General features: G+C 45.6%; 1 protein-coding gene across 2 annotated transcripts in view; it reads left to right on the top strand.

The window, feature by feature from the left end:
* Positions 1 to 12,314: 12,314 nt before the first annotated feature.
* Positions 12,315 to 21,595, top strand: part of LOC129710408 (myosin light chain kinase, smooth muscle-like) — an 81,340-nt gene continuing 72,059 nt past the window's right edge. The window contains exon 1 of one of the 2 annotated variants that reach the window (XM_055657389.1): positions 12,315 to 12,997. In XM_055657389.1, the coding sequence (XP_055513364.1) occupies positions 12,868 to 12,997 (130 nt within the window). In that variant the 5' untranslated portion in view covers positions 12,315 to 12,867. The remainder of the gene's footprint in view (positions 12,998 to 21,595) is intronic. The other variant, XM_055657388.1, reaches the window with a different exon arrangement.

The raw sequence follows: 21,595 nt of genomic DNA, 5'->3' as shown, positions 1-21,595 counted from the left end.
TCTGCAGTTCCTTCCTACACAATATACTCACCTGTCTGCCCTTCAGAACCCCCAAGGCCTCTTTATCCCTTCCCATTCCTCCCCGCTGTGTCCACCCACCTACCACTTTGCAGTTCTCATGCAATCTAAACCCACTCCAGTAATCTGTCAAACTGTGGGTCTGTCTCCACCTTGTCCCAGGTCCCACCTAGTCACAGACCACGCTGACACCACACGGACTAACAAAGCACACTCGCGAGCCGCTAGCTCTCAAACTGACAGACCAATGCCGTGGGACATTGAGTGATCTGCCTGTATTTGCCCTGAGGCACAGCTCTTGCACAGCACCCAGTGCTGGACTAGAAGCACACATCCACTATCCAGCAATTTCAGTTCCACTGAATGCAATAGTCCAATTCTGAACGGGTTGTGCTTGCACTCCTGACAAGGGTAAAATTGCCAATGATAGCCTCAGTCAATGGAAGAGGCTGCAACAGTAAACAATGCAACCAACCCTGTTGCCTTCAAACCACTTTGAGAGATTCCAATGCTGTTTCCTTTGATTATATTCAGTTTTCAAAGAAATTCTCTGCATTTCCCTTTAAATCCATACAGTGAGTGCCGAAGTCAGGATTGAACCTGGGTAGCTGGGGCTATGAGATAGCAGCTCTATTAGCTGTGCCACAGTAAACAGTCCAGGAAATAACCACAGGGCAACTACAAATGGCCAATGTCTTGTTTACTTGCTTGGGCCACATCATCAAAGCATAGATTGCATGATTAGATAAACCAAATATGGTAGAAACGCTCAATTTGCCCATTTTCAGTCAAAATAGTTGAACAGTTTACAGAGCCTTGTAAATTATTCCCTTCATGGCTTGGGAAAAATGCTCCCTCCGTAATACAGTATAAAAGTACAATTACACAAACCAGCCTCCTTTCCATTGACTCCATCTACACCACGCTGCCTCGGCAAGGCTGCCAGCATTATAAAGGACCAGCCTCACCCCGGTCACACCCCCTTCTCCCCTCTTCCATCAGGCAAGAGGGTTCGAAGTTTGAAAACTCATACCTCTAGATTCAGGGACAGTTTCTTCCCAGTTGTTATCAGGGAGCAGCCCTCTCATTAGCTAGCGTACAGATGGTCCTGACCTGTCAGTTCCCTCATTGGAGACTTTTGAACCATCTTTAACTTTATCAAACTTTGATGTTATATCTTTGCACTGTATGGTGTACTGTTTATCTTTTATCTGTGCACTGTAGACGGCTTGATTATGTTATTGTATAGTCATTTCTTTGACTGGATAGCATGCAAAAAAAAAGATTTCACTGTAACTTTCACAGTCCATACAAACCATCAAACAAACCAACCTCCCTTCCATTGACTGCATCCACACTTGCCTCGGCAATGCCAGCAGCATAATCAAGGATGAGTCTCCTCCCCCCCCCCCCCCCCCCCCCTCCCCCCCCCCCCCCCCCCGATGGTTAGCACACAACAAAAGCCTCGGTACATGTGACAATAAACTAAACTAAACAAAACATGGCAATAATAAACACAACTAAAGGAGTATCTCTCCATGTCAGGAACCAAGAACGTACATCGGCTTCTGGCACTGAAGTCAGAGTGCCACGGTAGACAAAGACCCAATGTGTTTTAGGTTAACTATCATGTGCAATAAGCTGCTTTTGCCTAACACAACATATTATATATATATATATATATGATTTTATAATCTCCTTACAAACCACTTGTGGATTAAAGACACAATAATCTTTTTTTAATGTACCCACTGCATTTAAAAAAAGAAAAATCTTGGAAATAAGAACAAAAGAGAAGAAAGCATACTGGCTCTCTATGTTAGTTTGTGACTGTTTTATTACTGTATTGCCACTCTCCTCTATGTCTCGATTCCCTTAAGGCTTAATGGTAACATAACAGGCTGGACTTGTTTGCTTGGGTTAGTTCCAAAGGATGGGTAAAGAATGCATGACTCATTTAGAAACTGTTAAAAAAAACAAGCATTTTGTTTTATCACTGTTTGCTGTTCATTGCCCTGGTTTCTCTCAAGGGTCAGTGGAGTTTGCATCACATCACTAAACACACATACATGTGTAAACAGTGTTTACACATGTATGCAAATAAAGCGATTCAATGTCATATTCTGGGATCTTGATCCATTTCATAAAATGCCTGTGATTCTTAAAAACCCTGCCTTTGTGAGCACTTTGAAGTAACTTGCTATCCCGGGGGTGTTACGAGATCACTTCTTCACATAAACTCAACCATTCATCTTTTTTACATATCCTGGCAATCAATCATTGGAGTACAAGGTGGTAAACCAGGCTTCACAGAGGGTGGAGCTGTGAGTTTAGGAGCACCATAGGATAGAGCCTAGACCAAGGTGGCTTGATTTCTGTGTCAGGTTTAGAGTGGAGGTAATTACTTGTAGGGGAGCAACCCTCAGAAGGCGGGCAGCTGCAGTTTCAGCCATGGGGAGAGTGGGCAGAGCAGGAGAATGGGGGCAGGTCAGATGGGTCAGCAGCTAAATGGAGAAAGAAGCAGCAAGAGTAAAGAAGGCAAGTGAAGAGGGAGGGAGCTGAGAGGAAGGGGAACAAGAAGAGAATGAGGAAATTATAGGGAGATTGAGGCAAGAGCTAAAGATGGATGGGGAGCAAAGGTGGGGGGATGGGAGAGAGTGGACCTGAAGTAAAAGTGCTTAATACTGCATATCCGCATTGCTGCATATCTGGTTGGTGGCAGGTTGTGTAGTCATAGAATGTGGGCAGCATTGCCTGGTTTCCAGTTGTCCAAAATCTTCCTGCCATCACACCAGGACCTCACCCTGTGAGAACCATTTGGAAGTTGGTGTGTAATTGCCATGCTGATTTGAAAGTAGATATGCAGATGTATCTCCACCTCTTCAAAACTGAAATGAATACCACCCTTCCTCATTCTTAAGGAAGAAAAGTATTTAATTGTTCCATTGTTTTATGTGTACATATAAAAATTAATTCTCTGCTGTGAAGAAAAGTATTTAATTGTTCCATTGTTTTATGTGTATATATAAAAATTGTAAATTGGTCCTCATGTGTAGGATAGCGCTAGTGTACGGGGACCACTGGTTGGCACGGACTGGTTGGCATGGGCAGAAGGGCCTGTTACTGTGCTGCACCTCTAAAACTAAATTCAAGGGTCTACGTTGCCTGAGTCTGAACTTCTGAACTTTTCCTTCCTTCAAGTTAGGCCACAGGCGGGGAACTTGCTACTTTTATGCTATTATTGCTATGATTCTATCCTTAGTTTGCCAATGGTATTATATATACATATATATACATTCAGAATGCTTATCAACTTTCGAAAAACATCAGGCAATGTAGACCCTTGAATTTAGTTTCAGGGATACAGCATGGTATCAGGCCACTCGGCCCACCGAGTCTGTGCCAACCAGCGGTCACCATAAACTAGCGTTATCCCACACATGAGGGATAATTTACAATTTTTACCAATGCCAATTAACCTACAAACCTGTACGTCTTTGGAGCATGGGAGGAAACCAAAGCACCCAGGGAAAACCCATGTGAACACAGGGAGAAATTCCATACTCCATACAGACAGCACCCAAGGACAGGATCAAACCTGGGTGCAACCCTACCAATGTGCCACTGTGCATTTGTTTTTTCTGTAAATGTGTGGAATGAGCTCTGACTGCTCTGCTAAAATGAAGAGGATGTTAGGAGGTCGCAGGGTGACCTGGACAGGTTGAGAGAGTGGGCAGATGCGTGGCAGATGCAGTATAATATAGATAAATGTGAGGTTATTCACTTTGGCGGCAAAAACAAGAGGGCAGATTATTATCTCAATGGGGTAGGTTAGGTAAGGGGGAGGTACAGCAAGACCTGGGCGTCCTTGTACACCGGTCACTGAAAGTTGGCGTGCAGGTTCAGCAGGCAGTGGAGAAAGCTAATGGAATGTTGGCTTTCATAACAAGAGGATTTCAGTATAGAAGGAAAGAGGTTCTTCTGCAGTTGTATAGGGCTCTGGTAAGGCCACATTTGGAGTATTGTGTACAGTTTTGGTCTCCTAATTTGAGGAAGGACATCCTTGTTATTGAGGCAGTGCAACGTAGGTTCACGAGATTGATCCCTGGGATAGGGACTATCATATCAGGAAAGATTTAATAGACTAGGCTTGTATTCACTGGAGTTTAGAAGGACGAGGGGGTATCTTATGGAGTCATATAAAATTAGAAAAAAGACTGGACAAGCTAGATGCAGGAAAAATGTTCCCAATGTTGGGTGAGTCCAGAACCAGGGGCCACAGTCTTAGAATAAAGGGGAGACCATTTAAGACTGAGGTGAGAAAACACTTTTTCACACAGAGAGTTGTGAATTGATGGAATTCCCTGCCACAGAGGGCAGTGGAGGCCAAATCACTGGATGGATTTAAGAGAGAGTTAGATAGAGCTCTAGGGGCTAAAGGGGTCAAGGGATATGGGGAGTAGGCAGGCACGGGTTATTGATAGGGGACGATCAGCCATGATCACAGTGAATGGCGGTGCTGGCTTGAAGAGCCGAATGGCCTCCTCCTGCACCTATTTTCTATGTTTCTATGTTTCTACATAAATATCAGGGACTGGATTCTGCTGATGCATTCTATGGGTACATGGGGTTAACATTCAATTAACTACAATTCCATTGCTTGTGCTATGATAATGATAAATATGTGTACAAAGAGTTCCACAAGCTCCAGATCGTCAATGACAAAATAAATCTGCCTTTAAGCGATGATTGTGGAGTGATATTTTTCCAAAAACAATGAGGAGAACTCCACTTCATAAAGGTGTCCATTGGATCTTTTGCATCAGCTTGTAAGGAGAGACAGTCTCACTTGGAAGATGGAACATCATATAAAATATCAATCCCTCAGTATGCCTGAATCTTATACTCAAGCTTCTGGAGGGAGATGTGAATCCAGAGAAGGGACTATTATTACAGAGGAACATGGAAGATATTTTCTAATACATACGTTGATGTCAAGATATGCTTGCAAGGCACCATTAATTCTTTACAATAGAACATAGAGCAGTACAGCACAGGAACCTGATGCCAAATTAAACTTAACTCATCTGCTTTCGCATGATCCATATCCCTGGCTTTACATGTGCCTATCTAAAAGCCTCTTAAATGCTCCTATTGAATCCACCACCACCACCACCCCTGGCAATGTAATCCAGGCCCCCAACTCTCTGTGTAAAAAAATGTCCTGCACACATCCCCATTAAACTTTTCCCTCTCACCTTAGAGCTACCTGTGTGCCCTCCAATGTTGGACATTTCCACTATGGGAAAAGGTTCCCTATGTATGCCTCTCATAAATTTTACCAAGTCTTACTTTTATCAAGTTCTCTCCAATGTTCGAGAGAAAACAATCCCAAGTGTGTAGATGACATGTGCATGTACCTTTAATATAGTTGCCTCATCACTACTAACCTCTCCTCATATCACAAGTATAATTACAACCTCCCCACCCAAAGTGTATCCAACTTCTTCCTGCAGATGAAAACTTCTAATCCAGGGTAAAATTCGAGGGTTAAGATTGGAGTTTCACACTATTTTTTCCCAGCTTTTCACATTGTCTTTTAATCATTACCACAATGACCTGCACACAATGTTGAACACAAGGACCTAAGTACTAATAAAATGGTGTTATAACCTCCTACTTCACTTAAAGCAAAGGTCATTGTGAGATGCTGACGGTTTGTGTACTGATGTTACTGACCTCTCCTCATGTGTTTGTCTGTCTATGATGACTGGCAGGAGCTATGGATGGGGCTCGAAGGTCAATGTTGCCATTGCACAAACACTGCAGTGACCTGAAAGTGACCGGAGATTATCTTTGTAGAAGATGGGAATGGGTGAAACATTATTTGTGATTTGCTTTACATAGTCAGGCTTCATTAGGTTCCACCTTCCATTTCAAGTGCTCACAGTGATGCAGGGGCATTGCTTGGACTAACCCCATTTGTTGTAGTAGGTCCAACAGTAGGTCCAAATTTTTTAATTCCCATCAGCTAAGCGGGCAACAATGAAGAATTAGTTTAGTGCCTTATGTCTCTCACCTGCTCTCTGACCGGAGATTAAATAACCAACAAACCTTACTAATTATCAGAGAATGCCTGGAACCATGTCTCTTTTCAAACTTAGTTGAGGAACTACATTAACAACATAGTTTTCCTTTTGGACTTCACAGATAATTCACCCCATAATTGTCCACCCCATATTTTTCCACCCCATAATTGTCCAAGGAGTTTCGAGAACATTGATCACTTTTGTCTAAATGTCAATCAATCAATTAATCAATCAATCAATCAATCAACCCTTATTGTCATCTTGCAAAGCAACAGTTGTACAGTGCAAAATGAGAAGATGTTTCCCAGGGAATACCGGAGCATCGCACACGAAACTTAAACATTTCACACATAATAACAGTAAAAACAATCCAGTCCCTGATGAAACAGTGTAAATAGTTAAAAGCAGGTAAAACAGCAACATTAAAATACATTAAATCTCTACATATGAGCATGTTATCCAGGTTTACAGTCTGTTCTGGACTGCCCCTTCTGCACCTGATGTTAACATTACTAACCCCATGTACATTTGTGCCTTCGATGAGATTTTATTTATTAATGGCACTCACCTCATGAGATCTCTCCATTGTGCTTTGCTTACTCGATGACGGTCAATTGGCCCAGTCAAACTCAAGGCAGCCATGTTGCAATTAGGTTAGGGGTTGGAGCAACACCATTCAAAGTGGTCATGGGGATATAAGGAACTGCAGGTGCAGGTTTATTTAAAAAATACATAAACAAACAGGCAGCATCTCTGGAGAGCGTGGATTGGTTCAAGGAAGGGTCCAGACCAGAAAGGACACCTACCCATGTTCTCCAGAGATAGAAACAAAAGGTTGGTGTAACTCAACCAATCAGATCTCCAGAGAAAAGGAATAAGTGACATTTCAGGTCAAGACCCTTCATCGGAGATGTTGCCTGACCAGCTGAGTAACTCCAGCACTTTGTGTGCTCTCCCCCCCCAAATAGCCAGCCCTCAACTAAGCTGGAATGAGTAACACTAAAAGTGAAGCGTCTTTTAACAGAATTATTCCTGGGTTTTAATGGAGCTTAAAGTTCTATGTAAGGATGACACGTGGAGCATTGGTCTCAGTGGTGAAATAATGGAGTCCCCGCAGCTGCCCACATGTTGCAGTCAAGGCTTCAGGGAGGACTATCTGTGAGTGGGTGCATCAGTGTTGGTGGTGTGAATGAGCGTGAATGACATAAAAAGTAACAGGTAAGCAGGGATGCAGTTCTGCTGGAGCTCACCGGAGCGCAGCTCTGGCATCTCTGTAAAACAAAGCCAAAATAAACAGCGGGTCGCATGATGTCACATCGTGCCTGCAGTACTACAAATCAATAAATAGGTGCAGGAGTAGGCCATTCAGCCCATCAAGTCATTGAATGATCATCCACATTCAGTACCCCGTTCCTGCCTTCTCTCCATATCCCTTAACTGTGCTATCCCTTAGAGCTCTATTTAACTCTCTCTTGAAAGCATCCAGAGAACCAGCCTCCATCAAATTCCACACACTCACAACTCTTTGTGTGAAAAAGATTTTCCTCATCTCCGTTCTAAATGGCTTACCACTTATTCTTAAACAATAGCCCCTGGTTATTCTCGGCCTGCTCGGCCGTCTCTGCGTAATAATCCCCAGAAGCGACTTTCAACTGCCGCCGGAGATCGCCAGGACACCATGGTCTAGCGGGTCAGCGCCCCCGACAGGAAGTACCCGGAGGCGGTGCAGGGACCGCAAACAAAGGCGTGGGAAGCGGGGAGGCCATCGAGCTAGGCTGAAATCAAATCCGCACCAGCCAGCTCTGCCCAGCATTTTCCTCGCGAATGTCCGGTCCCTGGTGAGTAAAATAGACGAACTAAGGCTGCGGATCACCACACACAGAAGGATCGCCGACTGCAACGCCATGGTCTTCACTGAAACATGGCTCAACGACAACATCCCAGACAACGCCATTGAGCTGGAGGGACGCACTGTCTTCAGGGCCGACAGATCAGTGGAGGACTCCGGTAAGACCAAGGGCGGCGGACTATGCATTTATGTGAATAACACATGGTGCACGGACGTTGTTAAGATTGGTAGTCGCTGCTCGGCTGACCTGGAATACCTGATGTTAAAGTGCAGGCCCTTCTATTTGCCCAGGGAATTCACATCGACTGTTATCACTGCAGTCTATGTTCCCGCGGACGCTAATGCCAGGCTAACAATGGAAGAGCTGCAAGCTGCTATCAGCAAACATCTATCTGCTCACCCAGAGGGGGCATTTATTGTTGCGGGTGATTTCAACCACTCCGACCTTAAAACTGTACTCCCCAGGTTCCATCAGCATGTTTCCTGCCCAACCAGAGGAAACAATGTTCTGGACTTAGTTTACACTAATATTACTGAAGCCTACAAAGCCCTCCCCCTCCCCCACCTTGGACAGTCTGACCACCTCTTCCTGTTCCTGCTCCCCAAATACACACCTCTGATCAGACGTGTGAAACCTACCATGAGGACAGTGAAGGTTTGGCCTGAGGGGGCTGTCTCTGATTTACAGGAGCAGTTTCAGCAGACAGACTGGAGTCTCTTTGCTACTCAGTCCACCTTCAATTCACAAGTGGACATCAACTCGTACACCTCAACAGTTCTGGACTATATAAAATTCTGTACCGATAATGTCACTACCCACAAGGAGATAAAGACTTTCCCTAACCAGAAGCCGTGGATGAGCAGGGAGGTCAGACTCCTACTGAAGGCTCGCGATGCCGCTTTCAGATCTGGCGACGCTGAGGGATACAGCTCATCCAGGGCCAATCTGAAAATGGGAATTAGGACTGCTAAACTCAATCATAAACAGCGGATTGAGGAGCATTTCCATAACAACTCTGACCCCAGACGCATGTGGCAAGGAATCAAATCCCTTGCCGATTACCAGAAAGTTAACACCCCTCCCCCAGACAACGCCACCCTCCCTGACGAGCTAAACCACTTCTATGCTCGCTTTGACCGGGACAACAAAACCCCAGCCATTAAAGTTGCTCCACCCCCGAATGAACAACCTCTCAGCCTCTCCACCTCTGCTGTACAAGATGCACTGAGCAAGGTGAATGAGCACAAAGCTGCCAGCTCCGATGGCATCCCTGGCCAGGTGCTTAAGGCATGTGCTGGACAACTATCCCCAGTCCTCGCCGACATTTTCAATCTCTCACTGGCCCAGGGTGTTGTCCCCACTTGCCTCAAGACATCAACCATCGTGCCAGTGCCCAAACAGTCAGCTACAGGGAGTCTCAACGATTTCCGCCCAGTGGCACTCACCCCTGTCATTGCTAAGTGCTTTGAGCGGCTGATCTTGGCTCACCTCAAAGCCTGCCTCCCCCCAACACTGGACCCCCATCAGTTTGCCTACCGGGCCAACAGGTCTACAGAGGACGCCATATCGGCGGCCCTACACTCTGCCCTGACCCACCTGGACTACAACAACTCCTACATCAGGATGCTGTTCATTGATTTCAGCTCTGCCTTTAACACCGTCATCCCAGCCAGCTTGATCACCAAACTCAGTGGACTTGGCATCTCCACCTCCCTCTGCAACTGGACACTGGATTTCCTCACTAACAGACCACAGTCTGTTAGGGTCAATAACCTCACCTCCTCCACTATAACACTGAACACCGGAGTGCCACAGGGCTGTGTGCTCAGCCCTCTCCTCTACTCCCTCTTCACCCACGACTGCATCCCAAAGTACGGATCCAACGCCATTATTAAGTTTGCTGACGATACCACGGTAGTAGGACTGATCAGCGACAACGATGAGTCAGCCTACAGGGAGGAGATCCAGCACCTGAATCTCCTCCCTCTGCCTGAGGTGCCAACAATAACCTCGTCCTCAACTCCAAGAAGACGAAGGAGATTATTGTTGACTTCAGGCAGACCAGAGGAGGCAGTCATACCCCCATCCATATAAATGGGACTGAGGTGGGGCGCGTCTCCAGCTATAAATTCCTCGGAGTACATATCTTGGAGGATTTGTCCTGGTCCCTCAACACCTCCAAGCTGATCAAAAAGGCACAGCAGCGCCTTTACTTCCTGAGGAGGCTCAAGAAAGCCCACCTGTCCCCCCGGATCCTGACCAACTTTTACCGCTGTACCATAGAGAGTATCCTGACCACCTGCTTCAAGGTATGGTACAGCAGCTGCACTGCTGCGAACAGGAAGGCACTACAACGGGTGGTGAAAACCGCGCAGCACATCATCGGTGCCCCGCTCCGTGCCATGGATGCCCTCCACCGAAAACGGTGTCTGAGACGGGCTGGGAAGATCATCAAAGACCCCTCACACCCCAACCATGGACTGTTTGCCCTCCTCCCATCAGGGAGGCGGTACAGGAGCCTCAGGTCACGTACTAGTAGGATGAGGAACAGCTTCTACAATAATACAATCACATTGCTGAACTCGGAGTCCCGCCGATAGATTTCTCCGGTCTCTCCGTCCCCATTGTTTAATTATTCTGCATTTTTTGATTATTCTGTATCTTCTCTCTTTCTATTTTTTTTAAATTTCTTTATGCACAACTACTACGGACTGATGCAAAACTGCATTTCGTTGTACTCATACTTGTATTTGTGCGATGACATTAAAGTTGAATTGAATTGAATTGAATTGAATTGAATTGAATTGAATTGGTTCTGGACCCCCAACATTGGGAACATGTTTCCTACCTCTAGAGTGTGCAAACCCTTAATTATCTTATATGTTTCAATAAAAGCCCTATCATCCTTCTAAATTCCAGAATAAACAAGTTCAGCCACTACAATCTATCCACATATGACAGTCCCGCTACCCCGGGAATTAACTTGGTGAACCTACGCTGCACTCCCTCAATAGCAAGAATGTCCTTCCTCAAGTTTGGAGAGGAAAACTGCACACAATACTCCAGGTGTGGTCTCAGTAAGGCCCTGTACAAATGCAGGAAGACCTCTTTGCACCTCTACTCAACTACTCATTATGAAGGCTAACATGCCATTCGGTTTCTTCACTACCTGCTGTACCTGCATGCTTTCTTTCATTGACTGATGTACACGGATCCCAGACAATAGACAATAGGTGCATTAGGCCATTCGACCCTTCGAACCAGCACCACCATTCAATGTGATCATGGCTGATCATCCTCAATCAGTACCCCGTTCCTGCCTTCTCCCCATATCCTCTGACTCCGCTATTCTTATGAGCCCTATCTAGCTCTCTCTTGAAAGCATCCAGAGAACCCGCCTCCACCACCTTCTGAGGCAGAGAATTCCACAGACTCACCACTCTCTGTGAGAAAACATGTTTCCTCGTCTCAGTTCTAAATGGCTTACTCCTTATTCTTAAACTGTGGCCCCTGGTTCTGTACTCCCCCAACATCGGGAACATGTTTCCTGCCTCCAGCATGTCCAAACCCTTAACAATCTTATATGTTTCAATGAGATATCCTCTCATCCTTCTAAACTCCAGAGTATACAGGCCCAGCTGCTCCATTCTCTCAGCATATGACAGTCCCACCATCCTGGGAATTAACCTTGTAAACCTACGCTGCACTCCCTCAAAAGCAAGAATGTCCTTCCTCAAATTAGTCCCATAGTAGTTCCCCTTTTCCCAACTTGAAACAATTTAGATAATAATCTGCCAAAGTGGATAACCTCACATGTATCTACCGTGCATCTGCCCACTCACCCAACCTGTCCAAGTCATCCTGCATCCTCATAGCATCCTCCTCACAGTTCTCACTGACACCCAGCTTTGTGTCATCAGTAAATTTGCTAATGTTACTTTTAATCCCTTCAAAATATATTGTAAGCAGAAGACAAGAGTTGCTTCAGACCCCCGGACACATTATGCCAGAGCCTTTGTGGAAATTATTGCGAAACTTCTCATTGGTGGTATTTGGTAAGTAGGTAATTACTTGCAAATCGGTAGAATACATGATTACCGTCTTTTTCTTTACTTGCTTGATAATTATATTTCATGATAATTAGTGAGTGCAACCGTGCAATATTTTGTCATATTCTTAAATTGTATTATATGCTTTATTGTACTAGTTATACATTGGGATGTAGTGATAGACTATAATCTTGTTTGACCCTCTTGGGAGACGAGCTTGCCCCCCAACCCCCTCCCCAAGCAAAACCTGAAATGACGCCCCTGTTTGACAGCTCCGAGTCCCGACACCTAAGAACACAGTATTGCAACACTGCAGGAAAGTAAGGTGAATGAAAGCCGCGCCGTGTGAGCGCTGCCGTGGGCATAAACTCCTTCCACAGTTTCTGTTCCTGGGACCCACATGAGTACATGCCGCGCCCCGTCCTGCCATCCTGGCCTCTGATGGACGAGACAATGGACAATGGCGAGGCTGAACACCAGCAGCAACGTGCGGTTACACCGCCAGCACCCGCCTCCATGTGTCGATGCACACATCGTTTTTAGTATCGCATTACCATCTGAAAGCATTTGGACCTTGTATTTAAAAGCACAGGTCACGCTTGGTTGAGGCATTGACAGAGCCCGTGTTTACAACTGGCCGGTGTATGCTGTAGTGTTGTCTCTCCTGTGCTGGCCCGTGGCCAGGGCACCGGCGCTGCTAAACACACACGTGTATGCGGAGTGCCAGCTTCCCCGGGGGGAGGAATATCACAACACTTATCAGCTTTGGTTGGGTCGCGGGGGAATAAGTCCCGACAAGCCAACATCTGCAACGTTCGGCAGCGAGTGACGGGTTGAGTTGTGAGCGAGGGAGAGGAAGCGATGAGTTACGTGTCCACGCTTCACATCAGATTGCAGAAAGCCTCCAGGCCGGCGGGCAGGGCAGGGGATGCCAGCAACAAGTCTATGTCGGCAGCCCAGGCCGAGGGCGGAGCGGGGGAGCCGCGGGCAGGTGAGTGGTCCTGCTACAGTTCATCTTCGCTGCTCTGTTGTCTCCATTGTACAAATTCCACTTTTATCGTGGTCGTGTATTTTAATAATGATACTTCACCGATGTTTAGTTTAGAGATACATATTTGTTTGAGATTTGTTTGGAAACAGATATTCCGTCTGTGCCGACCAGCGATCCCCGCACACTAACACATTCTACACACACTAAGGATAATTCGGGATTAGGGATAATTAGGGATTTTTACCTTTGGAGTATGAGACGAAATCGGAGAACCCGGAGAAAAGCCACGCAGGTCACAGGGAGAAGGTACAAACTCCATGGAAACATAGAAACATAGAAATTAGGTGCAGGAGTAGGCCATTCGACCCTTCGAGCCTGCACCGCCATTCAATATGATCATGGCTGATCATCCAACTCAGTATCCCGTACCTGCCTTCTCTCCATACCCCCTGATCCCCTTAGCCACAAGGGCCACATCTAACTCCCTCTTAAATATAGCCAATGAACTGGCCTCAACTACCCTCTGTGGCAGAGAGTTCCAGAGATTCACCATTCTCCTGTAGTCAGGATCGAACCTGGGTCTCCGGCGCTGTGGGGCAGCAACTCGACCACCGCGCCGCCCCATTCTTGTACTTGGTGATTTAAAAAAAGACCCAAAGTAAAACAACAACGTGGATATATCGAATCTCTTAATTTGCATTTCCAATTGAGTACTTGAGTGGAGACTTTTGAAAGGATCAGACATATCCGTGTATGCGGATATGTGTCCGTATACTATGCCTGGAAACAGTAGAATGGCCGCGGCTCCTGGATGCAATATTCGAGGTTGCATTTTTATGATGCGAATTGATCCGTTTTAAATGTTCCTATTTGTGTGTGAACTTTTGCAGCTTTTTAAAATAAATCCAAATAACTTAAAAAAAAAATAGAACGTGCACAATGAAGCAAAGGTCAATATAAACGATGAGATAAACCGGGACAAGGTGCAGAAAAGATTGACACAAAATGCTGGAGTAACTCAGTGGTACAAGCAGCATCTCTGGAGAGAAGGAATGGGTAACGTTTTGGGTCGAGACCCCTTTTCAGACTTCTCCCCAGAGATGCTGCCTGTCCCGATGAGTTATTTTGTGTCTATCTTCGCATTTAAACCAGCATCTGCAGTTCTTTCCTACACAAGTGCGGACAAGATTTGAAGGCTTGTAGACTGGGACTGTTGGCTTTGGAGTGAATGAGGCAAAGGGTGACCTGCTAGAGCTTCATACAATGAGCATAGATGGGGTTGGTAGTCAAAATCTTTTTCCCAGAGTAGGGGAGTGTAAAACGAGAGAGCATAGAACTTCCGAGATGGATTCTTAGAGCAGCTTGTACTGAAGCCTAACAGGGAGAAGGCAATTCTGGATTTAGTGTTGTGTAATGAAATGGATTTGATAAGGGAACTCGAGGTGATGGAGCCATTAGGAGGTAGTGACCATAATATGATAAGTTTTAATCTACAATTTGAGAGGGAGAAGGGTAAATTGGACGTGTCAGTTTTACAGTTGAGCAAAGGGGACTATGGAGCCATTAGGGAGGAGCTGGCCAAAGTTGACTGGAAAGATACCCTAGCAGGGATTACAGTGGAACAACGATGGCAGGTATTTCTGGGATTAATACAGAAGGTGTAGGATCAGTTCATTCCAAAGTGGAAGAAAGATTCCAAGGGGAGTAAGAGGTGACCATGGATAAAAAGAGAAGAAGTACAACATAGCAAAGATGAGCGGGAGGCCAGAGGATTGGGAAACTTTCAAAGAGCAATAGAAGATAACCAAAAAATGCAATATGGGGAGAAAAGATGAGGTACGAAGGTAAGCTAGCCAATAATATAAAGGAGGATAGTAAAAGCTTCTTTAGGTATGTGAAGAGGGAAAAAATAGTTAAGACCAAAGTTGGATCCTTGAAGACAGAAACAGGTGAATTTATTATGGGGAACAAGGAAATGGCAAATGAGTTGAACAGGTACTTTGGATCTGTCTTCACTAATGCCCCTGTCCCACTTAGGAAACCTGAACGGAAACCTCTGGAGACTTTGCGCCCCACCCAAGGTTTCCGTGCGGTTCCCGGAGGTTTTTGTCAGTCTCTCTACCTGCTTCCTCTACCTGCAACCTCCGGCAACCACCTGCAACCTCCGGTAACTGCACGGAAACCTTGGGTGGGGTGCAAAGTCTCCAGAGGTTTCCGTTCAGGTTTCCTAAGTGGGACAGGGGCATAAGGAAGACGCGAACAATCTCCCAGATGTACGCGTGGCCAGAGGACCTAGGGTGATGGAGGAACTGAAGGAAATCCACATTAGGCAGAAAATTGTGGTGGGTAGACTGATGGGACTGAGGGCTGATTATTCCCCAGGGCTTGGTGGTCTCCATCCCAGGGTACTTATGGAAGTGGATAAAGAAATCGTGGGCGCATTGGTGATCATTTTCCAATATTCTATAGATTCAAGATCAGTTCCTGTGGATGGGAGGGTAGATAATGTTATTCCACTTTTTAAGAAAGGAGGGAGAGAGAAAAAGAGGGAATTATAGACCAGCTTGCCTCACATCGGTGGTGGGGAAGATGCTGGAGTCAATTAGAAAAGATGAAATAGTGCCACATTTGGATAGCAGTAACAGGATCGGTCTGAGTCAGCATGGATTTATGAAGGGGAAATCATGCTTGACTAATCTTCTGGAATTTTTTGAGGATGTAACTAGGAAAATGGACAAGGAAGAACCAATGGATGTAGTGCACCTGGACTTTTAAAAAGCCTTTGATAAGATTCCACATAGGAGATTAGTGGGCAAAATTAGAGCACATGGTATTGGGGGTAGGGTACTGGCATGGATAGAAAATTGGTAGGCAGACAGGAAACAAAGAGTAGGGATTAACGGGTCCCTTTCAAAATGGCACGCTGTGACCAGTGGGGTACCACAAGGCTCGATGCTGGGGACGCAGCTATTTAAAATATACATTAATGTACATTAATGATTTAGATGAAGAGATTAAAAGTAACATTAGCAAATTTGCAGATGACACAAAGCTAGGTGGCAATGTGAACTGTGAGGAAGATGTTACGAGGCTGCAGGGTGACTTGGACAGGTTGGGTAAGTGGGCAGTCGCAGTTTAATGTGGTTAATCCACTTTGTTGGCAAGAACAGGAAGTCAGATTAATATCTGAATGATGTCAAGTGAGGAAAAGGGGAAGTACTACGAGATCTGGGTGCCCTTGTTCATCAGTCACTGAAAGTAAGCATGCAAGTACAGCAGGCAGTGAAGAAAGCTAATGGCACGTTGGCCTTCATAACAAGACGAGTGGAGTATAGGAGCAAAGAGGTCCTTCTGCAGTTGAACAGGGCCCTGGTGAGACGACACCTGGAGTATTGCGGTAGGCGGCGCGGCTCTGGCCAGCAGCGGCCTCTGCAGCCTGTCCGCGTTTTTGTTATTTTTTGTCTGTGTTTTTGTAGGTTTTTGTTATTTTATGTTCCCGTGGATGGCGGGACGGGGTCATATGGGATGGGGGGGAAACTTTTGAGTCTCTCCCTATGGAGAAGACCTTTTTCGTCGGGTTTCAGGGCGTTGAGGCCTTACAGCTCCAACGGGGAAGAAGCCGGGGACTCTGGTGCTGACTTACCGTTGCGGGTCGCGGTGCTGACAGACGGAGCGGGTCTCCCAAGTGGAGGAGCTAGACCGATATCTTGCTGCTGCTGTAAGCAGCTGCCGATGCCGCTGCTGCTGCTGAGTTGGAGGCTGCTACTGCGGGTATGCGGACGGCTCGGACGACCCGCGCGGCTAAAGGAAGGGAGACCGCTTTTCGGGTCTCCTCTTTGGCGACTTCCCCCCGCCCGAGTTTATGGGGTTGAAGAGACTCCGAAAAGAGCTAGGGGCCTACACTCTATTTGCGCGGATAAAGCCGCGGACTCTGCGAGCGCACGCCGGGGGCTCCAACATTTAGATATCGGTGTGCGACCTCGCACCAAAGGTTTGATGTGCTTCATTCTGCGGGACAATCGCCATCGCCAGCCGGGGGCTTTGACTTTGACTCTACATCGGGGGGGAATGTGATGCAGGGAGAGAAAGTCTTTTTTTTTGGCCTTCCATCACAGTTATGTAATGGATGTTTATGTTAAATGTAATTATGTTGTGTCTGGGTCTATTTGTGTGTAATGTATGGCTGCAGAAACGGCATTTCGTTTGGACCTCTAGGGGTCCAAATGACAATTAAATTGACTCTTGACTCTTGACTCTTGAGTATTGTGTGCAATTTTGGTCTCCAAATCTGAGTAAGGTCATTCTTGCTATTGAGGGAGTGCAGCGTAGGTTCACAGGGTTAATTCCCGGGATGGCGGGACAGTCATATGTTGAAAGAATGGAGCAACTGGGTTTGTACACACTGGAATCGAGAAGGATGAGAGGGTATGGAAAGGGTCAAGAGCTTCAAATTCCTGGGCGTGCATATCTCTGAAGGTCTTTCCTGGTCTGAGAACACTGATGCAATCATAAAGCACATCAGCGCCTCTACTTCCTGAGAAGATTACGGAGAGTCAGTATGTCAAGGAGGACTCTCTCGAACTTCTACAGGTGCACAGTAGAGAGCATGCTGACGGAGCACAGAGAGCACTGGTTGCATCGTGGCTTGGTTCGGAAACTTGAGCGCCCTGGAGCGGAAAAGACTATACAAAAAGTAGTAATCACTACCCAGTCCATCACCGGCTCTGACCTCCTGTCCATCGAGGGGATCTATTGCAGTCGCTGCCTCAAAAAGGCTGGCAATATCATCAAGGACCTACACCATCCGGGCCATACACTCACCTCCCCACTACCTTCAGGTAGAAGGTACAGGAGCCTGAAGACTGCAACGACCAGGTTCAGGAATAGCTACTGCCCCACAGCCATCAGGCTATTAAACTTGGCTTGGACAAACTCTGAACATTAATAGCCCATAATCTGTTTATTTTCACTTCATCAGTTTATTTATTCACGTGTGTATATATTTATACAATGGTGTATGGACACACTGATCTGTTCTGCATTCGTGCCTACTATGTTCTGGTGTGCTAAAGCAAAGCAAGAATTTCATTGTTCTCTCATAGACACATGAAAATAAACTCTCTTGAACTCTTGAACTCTTGGATCTTATTGAAACATATAAGATTATTATGGGATTGGACATGCTAGAGGCAGGAAACATGTTCCCGATGTTGGGGAAGTCCAGAACCAGGGGCCACAGTTTAAGAATAAGGGATTGGCCATTTAGAACGGAGAAACTTTTTCATCCAGAGAGTTGTGAATCTGTGGAATTCTCTGCCTCAGAAAGCAGTGGAGGCCAATTCTCTGGATGCTTTCAAGAGTTAGATAGAGCTCTTAGGGATAGCACAGTTAAGGGATATGAAGAGAAGGCAGGAACGGGGTACTGATTGTGGATAATCAGCCATGATCACAGTGAATGGCGGTGCTGGCTCGAAGGGTCTAATGGCCTCCTCCTGCACCTATTGTTTCTTGTCTATTATTTTCTATTTAAAACGGGAGGGGGAAATGTAAAGGGTATCTGGGGGACAGGGTTTTCACACAAAGAATGGCAGGGAGATGGATCAGTTGCCTGAGGACGTAATAGAGGAGGGTAATTGACCTCTAAACATGTTTAAAAAATAGATACATGGAGAGTAAAGTTTTTGAGGAATCTGACAAATGCAAGCAATTGATAGATATCCTAGTTATATGAAGCAACTGCAGATTCTGGTTTAAACCAAAGATAGATACAAAATGCTGGAGTAACTCAGTGGTACAGGCAGCATCTCTGGATAGAAGGAATGGGTGATGTTTTGGGTGGAAATCCTTCTTCAGACTGTCAGGGGGGAGGGAGATACAGGAAGTGTAAGGTGTGAAATACCTTCACCCAGAGAGTTGTGAATACATACATAGACAGTAGGTGCAGGAGTAGGCCATTCGGCCCTCCGAGCCAATGTGATTCAATGCGATCATGGCTGATCATCCACAATCAGTACCTCATTCCTGCCTTCTCCCCATACCCCTTGATTTCGCTAGCCCTAAGAGCTCTATCCAACTCTCTTTTGAATGCATCCAGTGAATCTGCCTCCACTGCCTTCAGAGGTAGAGAATTCCACAGAGTCACAACTGGACTGTGTGAAAGAGCTTTCCTCATCTCAGTTCTAAATGGCCTTCCCCTTATTCTTAAACTGTGGCCCCTGGATCTGGACTCTGCCTATATCGGGAACATAATTCCTGCATTTAGCCTGTCCAATCTCTTATTAATTTTATATGTTTCTTTCAGATCCCCTCACATCCTTCTAAATTCCAGTGAATACAAGCCCAGTCGCTCCATTCTTTCGTCATATGACAGTCCCGCCATCCTGGGAATTACGCTGCACTCCTTCAATAGCAGGAATGTCCTTCCACAAATTAGGAGACCAAAACTAAACACAATACTCCCAAGTGTGGCCTCACCAGGACCTTGTACAACTGCAGAAGGACTTCTTTGCTCCTATACTCAACTCCTCTTGTTCTGAAGGCCAACATATCTTTTGCTTTCTTCACTGCCTGCTGTACCTGCATGATTACTTTCAGTGACTGATGTACTAGGACACCCAGGTCTCGTTGTACTTCCCCTTTTCCAAACTTGACACCATTCAGATAATAATCTGCCTTCCTGTTCTTGCCTCCAAAAATTCAAGATTTAAGAGTTTATTGTCATGTGTCCCAGATGGGACAATTAAATTCTTGCTTTGCTTCAACACAACAAGTGGATAACCTCACATTTATCCACATTATACTGCATCGGCCATGCATCTACCCACTCACCCAACCTTTCGAAGTCACGCTGCATCCTTATAGCATCCTCTTCATAGTTCACACTGCCACACCCAGCTTTGTGTCATCTGCAAATTTGCTAATGTTACTTTTAAATCTTTCATCTAAATTATTCATGTATGTTGTAAATAGCTGTGGTCCCAGCACCGATCTTTGCAGCACCTCACTAGTCACTGCCTTTCATCCTGATAGTGATGCATTAATCCCTACTTTGTTTCCTGTCTGCGAACCAATTTTCTATTCATGTCAATGCCTTACCCCCAATACCATGTGCTCTAATTTTGCCCACTAATCTTCTGTGGGATCTTATCAAAGGCTTTCTGAAAGTCCAGGTATAGTACATCCACTGGCTCCCCCTTGTCCATTTTACTTGTTGCATCCTCAAAAAATTCCAGAAGATTTGTCAAGCATGATTTCCTCTTCGTAAATCCATGCTGACTTGTTACTGCTATCCAAATGCGCCGCTGTTACATCTTTGATAATCGACTCCAGCATCTTCCCCACCACAGATGACAGGCTAACTGTTCCATAATTCCCTGGTTTCTCTCTCCCTCCTTTCTTGAAAAGTGGGATAACATTAGCTACTCTCCAATCCACAGGAACTGATCCAGAATTTATAGAAGATTGGAATTCTCTGTCACAAAAGGCAGTGGAGGCCAATTTACTGGATGTTTTCAAGAGAGAGTTAGATTTAAAGTGTTTGGAAAACAGGAGATCAGGTAGGTTTAGGCAGACTGAGCGGAGGTGTTCAGCGAAACGATCGCCGAGTCTGCGCTTGAGCTCGCCGATATATAGGAGTCCACACCTGGAACAGCGAATACAGTAGGAGGAGGTACAAATGAACCTCTGCCTCACCTGAAAAGACTGGATGGAGTCGAGGGAGGAGGAATAGAGACAGGTAACGCATCTCCTGCAGTTGCAGGGAAAGTACCTGGGGAGGGGATGGTTTGGGTGGGATGGGACAAGTTAACCAGGGAGTTGCAGAGGGAACAGTCTCTGGGGAAAGTGGGAAGGCATGGAGATGGGAAGATGTGGTTAGAGGTGGCGAAAATGTCTTTATCTTGGTTAGCATGGACGAGTTGGGCCAAATAACTTGTATCCATACTGTATAACTAAGAATCTATGAAAATTAATTCCCAGGCCATGCTTTGTGTGCTATTCACTGAAGTGGATCTGCAATCAAGCAATACAATCGCTCGGCTCTTTTAAATGTCTACTCCTACAGCAACATTTCTTACTTTCACGTTATTCCCTTCAGCATGTATCTATACACGGTGAATGGCTCGATTGTAATCATGTATTGTCTTTCTGTTGACTCGTTAGCACACAGCAAAAGCTTTTCACTGTCCCTGTGACAATAAACTAAACACAACTCAACTCAACTCAATTGATGTTCTGAATCTGTTGGCACCTTACTTTGAATGACTGCAGTCCATGTTGTATAAGGAATAAAGCCCAGTGTTTATACTTTTTGGATATGTCAAAACACTCTCTGGTCAGTGTAGACACTGTTGCAATGATATGTGATAGATTGTGTTATATGTTGATAAAAAGTGAAAGTTTTCTAATGTATACATTAAGGAACACATCTTGTAAATAGTAAATAAATAGTAAAACAAATTGGGGTGGGAGGGGAGGAACAGCAATTGGAGGAACAGCACTTCATATTCCGCCTGGGCAGCTTGCATCCTGATGGCATGAATGTTGAATTCTCCCAAATTTGCTAGCCCTTGCTGTCTCCTCCCCTTCCTTAACCCTCGA

This window comes from Leucoraja erinacea, chromosome 27, assembly GCF_028641065.1.
Source record: "Leucoraja erinacea ecotype New England chromosome 27, Leri_hhj_1, whole genome shotgun sequence".
In the NCBI taxonomy this organism is placed as follows: domain Eukaryota; kingdom Metazoa; phylum Chordata; class Chondrichthyes; order Rajiformes; family Rajidae; genus Leucoraja; species Leucoraja erinaceus.
Note: the sequence above shows the minus strand (reverse complement) of the source record. Positions and strands in the feature narration are given on the sequence as shown.